The 11,319-nt window shown below is 40.3% G+C and overlaps 1 protein-coding gene across 3 annotated transcripts; it reads left to right on the top strand.

The window, feature by feature from the left end:
* Positions 1 to 2,688: 2,688 nt before the first annotated feature.
* LOC309515039 (uncharacterized protein C9orf152) lies at positions 2,689 to 10,994 on the top strand. Of its 3 annotated transcripts, none has more exons than XM_082192641.1 (3): positions 2,689 to 3,618; positions 3,762 to 3,899; positions 8,780 to 10,994. In XM_082192641.1, the coding sequence occupies exons 1-3, from the start codon at positions 3,594 to 3,596 to the stop codon at positions 9,322 to 9,324; spliced, it is 708 nt and encodes a 235-aa protein (XP_082048767.1). In that variant the 5' UTR covers positions 2,689 to 3,593; the 3' UTR covers positions 9,325 to 10,994. The 3 variants fall into 3 exon arrangements, with proteins under 3 accessions (XP_082048767.1, XP_082048766.1, XP_082048765.1); XM_082192640.1 differs by having other exon boundaries at positions 3,722 to 3,899; XM_082192639.1 differs by lacking the exon at positions 2,689 to 3,618 and having other exon boundaries at positions 3,656 to 3,899.
* The last annotated feature ends 325 nt before the right edge of the window (positions 10,995 to 11,319 follow it).

The following is an 11,319-nucleotide window of genomic DNA, read 5'->3' as shown; positions in this document are numbered from 1 at the left end:
ACATATCACCAGAGGCTGACCCAAAAAAGGGGGCTGGGGGCTGGCAATGGCTTGGCTGCTGGAATTCAGATTCAAAAGAAGGGATTTCCACCCTCAAAAATAATGGATCTTTGTTGTTGCGTAACCAGCAAAACTTTGGCCTCAGTTTCAATATATCAGTATGCTGCCATGCCTCACTCGTAATGGCTAACGACAACAAGGATTTTTTCAAAAAAGAACAATTTTTGTTTAAAAACACAGATGAAACCCAAGCTAGTCACTTCAAAAGAATTTAAGACTATGTTAAAAAAAATTAAATGAACCAACTTAATTTTTTAATTTTTTAAAATGTACAGTAGAATAAATCAAGTTACATTGAAAGAGGAAGATTTTCTTTTTCTGAACTACACAGTACAGTGTTCGAAATATGGTCGCACCAAAGATTTTCATAACACCATTATACAGAACTGGCAGTTTTGTTGTAAGCCAAAAATAGCTTATCTCCCGAGTTTAAGCCAAGAAAAACTCAGAAACTTGAGGAGTTGGGAGTCCAACATTGTTTATTGCAAAGCAATAGGTTACAGTGGGATCGTTCCGCAAAACTGCAACACGCCCAGTAGTTCAGGAAGTGGTATTTATAAAGTTTCAAACAAAGCATTTTGATTTTCACCAATCATACATCATTACCTCATTTCATGTTTAATACACACGCACAATAAGCACTGGCAATTTTGCTGATTCAATGTTGATTCCCACTGTGTTCTGTTACATTGTGTTAGTGTGCATGTTGCGAACCTGTGTTACATGTAGCCATTTGCACCATGTAGCAACTTATGTTCTAGCTTTCAGCTTTATCTTTGTGATTCACATATTGGCTGTATTTCTGCCCCAATTGGGGGCAGCTACTTGCAAAATCATCAGTTTCACAAAGCAACAGGTTACCATAACTTCTCTATTAGAAGCGCACTCAAGGATTTCCTTGGGTACACATCACATTTATTGTGGCCCTTTCAGTCCCTTTCCTAATGATCTCTAGCATGGACTTCACAATTGCCTCCTACTGCATCAACATATTAATTGAGATATCCCCCCACAAACTCAAGATCTCTTTCCTGGTCAGTTACCAACAGGCCTAAGCCAGGTTTTGAGGCCCTCTTAGCCATTAAAAAAAGAGACAAATGCATGGAAAGAGAAAAAGGTGCCCCCCACAAAAGAAAATTGAGTTGTTTGTTTCTATAATCAGCTGGTCTGCGAGCACATTGGTCATGGTCTAATCTTGTAGCATCATTTCTATTAATATTGGTGAAAGTTTTTAATTCTAATATGAAAAAGGTTAACAAAAAAGGATTTTACCAAATACCCGCAGATCTAAGGAGAGAGAGTGTGGGTCATGTTTTGGTTTGATGCACATAAAAACAAATTGCAAAACTTATTGAATGACCCCAAATTAACAAGCATCTAAATCTGAGCCACTCTTTGAACCCGAGGCCCAAGCCAAATGGCAATATGCATGCATGGTATGTAGAAAATCATAGAATCATAGAGTTGGAAGAGACCACAAGGGCCATCGAGTCCAACCCCCTGCCAAGCAGGAAACAAATAAACAAGAACAGCTTTTCCTCCTAACACTGAGCAGCTGGGCCAGACTGAGAATAGCATAGTGAAAAAGGTACCCAACAATGGATGTGTGAAGGCAGTTTTGCTGTAGAAGTATTGCACTAAGTCTTGCAGGGCAGGCAGAAAGCTAACACCCCCAAAGTTTGACCGCAGTGTCCTCCAGCTTAAAATAACTCAGCAGTTTTCTGCTATGAACATACCTAAAGCTAGCAATAGAGTAACAGTAGATTAAGTAGGTCTTTTCATTTTGCACGTGAGCGTTATCAAACTCTGCTTGAAAATTAATGTTGACATTGATTAGAAGCTACCCGATAAAAAGTCAGGCCTTTTTGCTTTATTCTTCAATGGGCCATAATACAGAACAGCAGTTTCATATACAGTACTTTTTTACTTAAATACCTGAATTAACGCCTAATAAATTATTTTAATTTTATAGACAAAAGTTGACCACAGAGTGGAGGATATTACCCAATCACTGGTGATGAAGTAAGATTCAGATGGCATACTGCTTGGTTTCTGTGAGTGGAATGTGGGGAGATTTGCCTCAGGCAGCAAAATGTCTTGGGGAAGCCATGGCTGTGCCCTGTTTAAATATGTCATCCTTTGCTTTCCTGTCCCTAAAGATAGCATAGGCAGGGCTGAGTAACAGTGATGCAGGCTGCATATACATCCCCCCCCTCAAATAATCATGGGCACTGTAGCTTGTTAAGCAATGCTAGGAATTGTAACTCAATAAGTGGTGAGCTACATTGCCCAGAACCTTTGAGGGCAGAAATGTGCTTCAAATGTGTTTTAAAGATATCTGTACGCAGCCACAGTCCAAAATAATATTAATATTAACAAATGCAAGTATTACCCCTATGGGGGTTATCCAGAAGGTACAGTACATCTCTCTTTTGTACTGGTCACACATTTCAGAACAGGAGTGCATATTGCTGACTCCCATCCACCTCCACAGAGGTTCACATACAGTAAAGGCACACAGGGATATCAAAGTTTCTGCTGGTTTTGCCTTCTACAATACAAATAGTCTTTAGTGGACAGGGGCACCTTGGAGAGGGAAGGAGAAGGACCAGCTGCTATATTGTTCTGGCTACCGGCTATTTTAAAATATTTATTTTAAAAGTTAAGGGTATGGGAGAAGTGGTTAAATGAAAGAGGATCACTTCTCACTAAGGAGGAGTGCACCTGCATATTGTTTTTTGGGATAACACTCGAGATAACAGTGGATTCGATTCATGCACCTAATGTGGAACAATTATTTTTCCTGTGGAACGTTTTAAAAAAACCCAACAACAAATCTTTGCTAAAGGGGATATAATTACAGGGGAGTTTCATCTAAAGACTTCATTCCATAGCCATCATCAACAGAAGAAGAAAACAGATGAGAGTAGAAAACAGATGGATGCGTCATTCTATGGAATATTGATAGGGTGGAATTGGTACAAATCAGAAATCAATACCCCACAACAGAAATGTACAGTACTTGTGGACAATCGAGAAGCTGCGTATTACAATTTCCAATTCTATGCAACTCTATGTCCTTTACATTTTTTTATCTTAATATCTAGGAATAGGAGATGAATAAAATAATAATAGTTGGGGGGGAGCAGCAGCAAAATAGTTATCACAGAGTTTACCACAATAATAATCAAATCTTATAAAATAAATATGGGGAAATTATATATAATCATGAAAGTAACATGCTGCCAACATATAACTGTGTCGCTTTAAAATTAAAATTGCTACATCAACCAGCATCTTTTAGCCTTTTGTGTGCATTTGGCTGTGTTAAATGAGGTTTTGTATTTCACTGTGGGTTTTGGCAAGGCTTCATATGTTTGGACTTAAGTCAACACCGGTTCCAGCTGAACAGTTCCTGTCATTAACTTTGCTTTCAGAGGTTCAGGACACACTGGATGTATTTGAAGCAAAGTTGATATTTCAGTTGATTGAAATCAGCAGCTCTGCACCAGGTACTGAAGGGAATCCAAGCAATGCAAGAAAGCCATTGCCTGGCTCGTGAGTGACTATTTCAGATGTTACCAACACCCTTTGGCTTTTGGCAAGCACAATGAAGGAAATGCTCTGCTTTTGCCTGATTTTGTCTGTCTTATGGGAACAGATGGTGAAGGCTTATAAATATATGGGTGGTATTTTCTTAGTGACTCATCTATCAAAGCAACGAGCCTCAGACTGTTCCGGGCAGCCAACCAAGATGGACGTAAGCATGCTTGAAGAGCAATACGACTGTCTAAAACAGAAGCAAAAACTGCAGACACACATTATTGTGTTTAAAACAGGTAAGTTTTAGACTTGGCTAAAACTTTAAAAACAAGGGGTCCACAAAAAGCCTTGAAAATGTTCATTGATTTTTACAATTGCCCTAAGCTTATGCTCACATTTGAAAAGTTAAGTACAATGTCTTCATAAGAAATAGATCCGAGGTACCTTACAGATTAACAGATGTATTGTGGCATACGCTATACAGTCTGCTAATCATTAAGGTGCCATAAGACTCTTACTGTGTTTGCTGTAACAGATGGACAGCCCAGTCCTATGCATGTTTACTCAGAAGCAAGCCCCACATTGTTAAATGAGACTCGCTTCCTGGTAAGCTTGCCTAGTTTACAGCCTTATTCATCTACTCCCTGTGGGAATTGTTTTCACATTGTTATACACAGTCATAATAGTTAGCAAAGCCAAACGTTAACACTTCTTTCATGTTTGTGGGGGGAAGAATATATTTTAGATAAATGTGCTCTGTGATATACTTATTAAATGTGGGTCTTGTCATAGCACAAATTTCAGCTTCAGTCCACAAAGAAAGCCACAGCTGGCTATTATCTTTACTAGAATCAGCTAAAGTGCTAGAAAATAGTGAGCAAACTTTTATGCTCTCCAGAACTCTTGTTCAGGTAGGATGTTTAGCAAAAAAAGACAAAAGAGGAAAAGGGGCGAGGTGGGGGGAAGCTGAACATGATGAAAAAGCCCCACACTGAAACTGGTAAGTAAATTAGTCAGTCTTAAGAGCAAAATACATTTCAGGTTGTACCAAGAGTTATTGGGACAACGAACTACCAATGGCTGTTCCCCTAGTTTCTTTAAACGATAGAAGGCAGTTGTTACACTGATATGTCTCTAGTACTGAACGTAAGAGATAATCTCACTGATACAGCAGGAGTGACTAACTTCTCTGGATTAGATCTGTTTTGTATAGAGAATTGTTGTGTTAGTCCCAGAAAGTGAGATAAGCAATGTAAGTAATTTATTATGTTTTGTTAAATTAACTGAACCAGGTAAAATGATGGCTAAAAAAAGATGCTGATGTGGAAAAAAGTTTGGTAAGGAGAATTTGAAACACAACTTGAGGGTAAACTCTTTTCAGGCTTACCTCCAAAGAAACATGGAAAATGGGATCGAACTTATTTTCGACCAACAGTGTTTGATCCAGTACAAAGTCACTATGGGTTGTCTAGGGCAAGATAAATAATAAAAAATTAGTTTGCTTGCATGATGTTTCTTAGAACAAAATGTTAATTATATCGGATAGCATCTACATAGATGCTATCCATTCTTATCTACACAACACACAGTACAACAGGATGTAACCATTTTAGGTTGCAATCCAGTGCATATGTTTTTGAGAGTTAGTCCTCTTAATGCAACAGGAACTTCTGCGTAAACATGCGTAGGGAGCATATAATTACTTTAAGAACCTAGCAGCCTGCTAAGAGTCACCTTGATATTTTACTGAATGTTACTGTGAAAGGCAATCATGTGAAAACAGTACACGTAGCTTTGCCAGGTCCTAGGTGGTAATATGTAACTAGGAGAAAACATGTTGCTCTGGATTACTGGTTATCAAATAATGTCACTGTGAACCCTCCTAACCAATTTGTTCTGGCCTCCTAGAATATAATGTTGGACAATTCCTTAGCCTAAGGAAAAGCTGATCAAAGGAGAGAACTTCTCTTTGCAGGTCCTTCTACAGTGTAATGTAAACATGCAGGTGAAAACCAGTTGCTTGGCAAGGAATGGGAAATGATGAGAAACCAATCTGTGAGATTTTAGTCTTTCTGAAAGAACTTAACGGGTACAGGAGTAGCAGGGGTGGCAACACAAAAAGGTAGGTCTTCACCAGCCACATTACCAACTGACTTGCAGACCACTCGGCTATCTATAGTGCCTTGCCAGGTTGTCGTTGCAATTGCATCAGAAAAGTAGCAAAATAGGTTTTTAATAGGAGGATAACAGGAAACACTGGAATGCATGGTATTGCATTGCAATCATCTGGATTATCTAGGAAGGCCTGAATGAACCTATCTGTCAGTTGCAGAAAAAAACAGCTAGTGTATGGAAGCGCCTTCACTAATGACAAAATTTGGGAATTCCTCTTTATTCGCAGGTATATCAATCCCTCAATGAAGAGCATAAGACATATTAAATCAGTGTGCCCATTCATCTTCTCCCTCTTTATTTTTTTAAAAGCAGGTAATTCACTTTTCCAGCTTCTTCCTATTCCCCAACATGTCCCTATCAGGAAAAAAGGTCAGAAAATCTGTATTTTGATCAGGATTCTCATCAAAGGCAAAGGGGAGGACCTTGCAAAAAACCCAAAACCAAACATTTTGTTGCACTGAGAAGATGGTGCTCCACTCACATTTTTGAAAGTGTAACAATAGCCTACTTGGGTACAATGTGGTTATTGTACGCTGTGGCAGTTCCCCACCTTCCAATGGGATGATGCGTTCACTCCCTTTGGAATTGGTCCCAGAAAATAAGATATGCTTACCAAAATGTTCAGATTTATGCTGGCAAAAGATTGTGAAAAGGGTTTTTAAAAAAATAAAAAGAAGCACAAACAGAATAATTGATCTGAGGCATTTTTATGTGGGAACAATGTTTCTACTTGATAATTTAGCAATAATAAAAATTTCAAGGTAAATAGTTTTTGTGTATGTGCACCTTTCCTGCTCTTCCCTGTCCACCAAGATGTGAAAGTGGCAAAATTAGTCATAACATAAGATCACCATAAACAAGAGGCAGCAATCTGATACCTCCTATGGTGGCTGTGAAAGACCTCAATAAATGTACAGTGGTACCTCGGGTTAAGTACTTAATTCATTCTGGAGGTCTGTTCTTAACCTGAAACTGATCTTAACCTGAAGCACCACTTTAGCTAATGGGGCCTCCTGCTGCTGCCACACCGCTGGAGCACAATTTCTGTTCTCAACCTGAAGCAAAGTTCTTAACCCGAGGTACTATTTCTGGGTTAGCGGAGTCTGTAACCTGAAGCGTATGTAACCTGAAGTGCATGTAACCCGAGATACCAGGATTGAACACCTGTCCTCCCATCTGTTCAGAACAGAGAAGTCTCTCCTTCTAGATGTGGCAGCCATTTTGTGTTATGCCATGTCGCCGTGGCAGCCATTTTGTGGCATGCACACTGGACCCCCAAAGTTGGTGAATCCTTCTATAAAACTTACTGTAGTTAAGTGTTTTGCAAAAAAAAAAAAAAGTTGTTTGTCTAATTAAAATGGCACGGATTCTCTGGACTGTACTCCTTGCCACTACACAAATTTTCTATGGTATCCTTGATAAGTCACCTTGTTTCCATTCACTACTTAAGAGTTCTAGGAGGAAATATGAATACATATTGTTTGACCTAGATGAGGAGTGGGTTCAGCGGTCCAGCAGGCCAGATATCTATCTACCCCCTTATACCATAGGCCACCTTTGAGAAGTGAGGTGAGGGTTTCTGATGGCACGATCACATCAAAGTTGATTCATGTGAGTGGGATTTGTTTTACCAGGAGGTTCCTTGCAGGAAGTGACACGTGTGGCACTGTGGTATAAACCACTGAGCCTTGGGCTTGCCGATCGGAAGGTTGGTGGATCGAATCCCCATGACAGAGCGAGCTCCCGTTGTTTGGTCCCAGCTCCTGCCAACCTAGCAGTTCAAAAGCACGTCAAAATGCAAGTAGATAAATAGGTACCACTCCAGCGGGAAGGTAAACAGCATATACCTGAAGGAGCGTCTCCACCCCCATCGTTCTGCCCGGACGCTGAGGTCCAGCGCCGAGGGCCTTCTGGCGGTTCCCTCATTGCGAGAAGCAAAGCTACAGGGAACCAGGCAGAGGGCCTTTTCGGTAGTAGCGCCCGCCCTGTGGAACGCCCTCCCATCAGATGTCAAAATGATAAACAACTACCTGACATTCAGAAGACATCTTAAGGCAGCCCTGCTCAGGGAAGTTTTTAATGTATGATATTTTAGTGTTTTTTGGTTTCTATGGAAGCCGCCCAGAGTGGCTGGGGAGACCCAGCCAGATGGGCCGGGTACAAATAATAAATTATTATTAATTATTATTATTATTCCGTGCACTGCTCTGGTTTCACCACATGACTCAGAAAAACTGTCTGCAGACAAACGTCGGCTACCTCAGCCAGTAAAGCGAGATGACCCCCGCAACCCCAGAGTCGTTCGCAACTGGACTTAACTGTCAGGGGTCCTTTACCTTTACCTTCTTGCAGGAAACAGGCTGGTAAAGGAGCATGCAGCAGCTCTATTTGAATGGCAATGTCCATCAATGAGAGGGACTAAAATGGTGGGGGGAAGGACCTCGATTCCTAGGTGTTGGCTCCTGTGTCTACTGATGAGGGCTCTAGTTTTCTACTTACCAGCTGATGAGTAAGAGTCAAATCCTGCTGCTTCAACGGCACACCAGTTCCCCATGGGGAGCTGATGGGCACAGCAACACAGAAGTGAATTCCACCCCAGCCCATTGGCCGGAATCACCCAGTGACTCTGTCTGAATGAGAGGCAGATGTGGTTTGGGGAAATGGCTTTGCAGACCAGCATTGGCCCACACAAGCAGGAGGTTCTTCACATCTGACCTAAAGAGAAAACTAGCTAGTGGGACCTAACTTGCCCAATCTTGCATTTATTTTCTACATGTGATTCATTTGTAATTAGATTCTGGTAAGGCAGCCAATCTTTCTGGGATGTGTTAAGATTGTTTATCAGATTGCAACAACAGATTTTTGTGGTTCCTGATCTGGAGTGAGGGGGAGTCTCTTGCTACTTTCTACCTATATTTGCAACAGCCCCAAATGTGAACAATCCCATCAAGCTTGTACTACTTTGCCACATGTAATATGTAAACATATATTTTCTTCACAGGTGAGAATGAGACAGTCCCAGGGGAATCGATGGTCAGCACTGTTTTAATTAACAAGAAAATGAGGAAAGCAAAAGCATTTAAAGAGCGTGCTCCTGTCAAAGAGGTTAGCCTTGAATTGCCCTGCAGTGAAAATATACAAGACAGTTCACCTTGGCGGATACATCTAGAGATCCACCGCCTTTCACATGGAGAACACCAGGAAGTTCCTTTGGGTGCTGTCCAAAAAAGCAATGAACAGGTTAGCACTGACAGTGAAAGACTGTCTCAGAAGGAGAGAGTGATGACATGCGAAGAATTATTAAAAGGAAGTGAACAATCTGCTGGAATACTCAGCGAACAGGAAATTTCGAGCCCTGCTGAAACGACAGACAGTTCTTATTCACATTTGACCTCAGTTACTTCACCAGCTTGGACACACGCTCAAATTTCAGTCTCAAAATTGGCACCGACATCTAGTAAGCTACCCTATTACCCTTTCCCTCAGAAGAAAACTCACAAGATCTCTGAAGCTGCAAGAAGACTTGGATTGTATGTTTCACAGTGAGAGCATCTCATTAAGGAAGGAAGCCAAGTCTTGCTACGCACAGTCCCCTACACAGAAGCAGCTGCATGTTCCTTCTGGTCACATGTGCAACTGCGATCGGATTCCAACACCTGTGGTCGCAGGAATTGCTGTGGCTGTAGCCATGTATATCCCTACTTACACAAGTGTTACCCTGAGTGGGAAAGGAAAAACTGCTCATATATAGGGGTGGGGACAGCTCAAGCTACGGTATTTTAAACATTTGGCTAAAATATTCTTTTGCCCCCATCTCCTGTGCCAAGGGGCTTGTTCACATTTGGGTATTCTTTAGCTGTTAATCCACTCCCCACACCTTTTAAATTAGATCAGAGTTGTCCACACATGCACATATTTGAATTTGTATCCAAAGAGCAACTTTGGTCTTCTCAGGGGTTTTTGAATTTATCCTAACTTCTCTGTTCTAAACAAAAGGGACTTTCACTCAACTCACTTCTGTGGGATGAGAGAAATGAAGGCTTTAGCCCAGGAAACAGCAGGACACAATATCTACCAACCTCAGATCTGAAATTCTCCTGCCTCTATCAGCCTCCACGATGTATAATGCTAACCCATGATTTGTTTTTAAAAACCAAGGCTTTTCCCACAGACGGTCAAACAAACACGGCTTGTTTCTCCAAAGCTTGGTTCATTTTCCAGCTGCTCTTGCCTCGTGCCCTTCCATGGGTTCAAATATGACACCATAGTTAAAGCAAGCCAAGGTTTGCCAGCCAACAACAAAGCACAACAGGAGACTGTGGTTTGCTGGCGAGAAACAAAAGTTAAACCACTGAACAGAGTTCAGGCAATCAAACAATGGTCTCTGCTTATTGGATTCAGCTGGCCCTGCAATGGGATTTAACTCTGAACACTTTCTAATATTTTACCAAATACCTTTGATGTGCTTGTTAAGGAATGATTGCTTAAAACCTACTTTGGACTACTCAGTGTTCAGACTTATTTGAAAATGCATTTTGAAGGTTCATTGTGTAGAAAATCTTTTAGCCCCGCAATGGTTCATAAGTTCACGTGCCTTTACTATAATATAATAATGAAAAAGCAGCAGAACAATAACGTTCTGCTTTCTAACGTTCTTTTTCTAACAGGATTTGGCTCCTGTTAGAAAAAGAATGATTGACTAGCTGCACCTTTGGTCTGATCAGGTTGAAGAGTTCTTATTATGTCTTTGTTAATCCGTGATCCCTGGACCGTGTAAACAAGCCCACAGTGGTTCTCTAAATGTTCTGCTAATTTTGTTCAGGTGTAGATGTAACTATGAAATGCATTTTTATAAAGTGGTAATAGTGATACTATTTCTAGAAATGTCTTATTTTCATGAACTGGAATTCATTATTAATAAGAATGATTGACATATACTGCTTTGTTAATTCTTTATTGAAACAAATGATTCCCACCCCCTTGCACTTTCTAAAATCTGGAGTTGATCCTCTTTTTTTCCTGCCCTCTCAAGATTAAATATAGTTAATATGTAAATATATACGTTTCCTATTTTCCCCACTTCGTTTTCTCAGCTGCATGTCAGAAAGCACATATGCTTTTCCGCATCACTGAAATAAATTAATGACTTGTAATATGATTTTTCAATTCATGGAAATGTTGTTATTTTGTAAGAAATATAAATTGGAAGCACAGTTCTACTTTGCATCCAGACCAGTTGTTTTATTTTCATAATCGGCTCCTGAGAGTCAGTACTGATGTTTCATTTTGAAGGTTTTTTGGTTTTATGTGTATAAATTAATATTTGATGTGTGTACACATAGGCTGCATTCATATATTACAATAATGCATTGTGACAAGACTTTGGCTTCTCATCCCAGAGGAGGGGGGCAAAGGAGAAAATCCAAGGCATGTTCTCATAACAGCAAACCATAGTTTGAAGTTACATTTGAATGTGTTCATAGACCATAGTGGGTATTTGTATTACTTTAGTAAAAATGCATAATACACTTTTTTCCCCTA

The sequence above is a fragment of the Podarcis vaucheri genome, assembly GCF_965113315.1.
Source record: "Podarcis vaucheri genome assembly, chromosome: 12".
In the NCBI taxonomy this organism is placed as follows: domain Eukaryota; kingdom Metazoa; phylum Chordata; class Lepidosauria; order Squamata; family Lacertidae; genus Podarcis; species Podarcis vaucheri.
Note: the sequence above shows the minus strand (reverse complement) of the source record. Positions and strands in the feature narration are given on the sequence as shown.

Coding starts and splice junctions, on each gene's coding strand:
- LOC309515039 (XM_082192639.1), top strand. CDS start 3,671: ATGAAGGAAATGCTCTGCTTTTGCCTGATTTTGTCTGTCTTATGGGAA. Junction 3,900..8,779: donor CATTATTGTGTTTAAAACAG/GTAAGTTTTAGA, acceptor TTTTCTTCACAG/GTGAGAATGAGACAGTCCCA.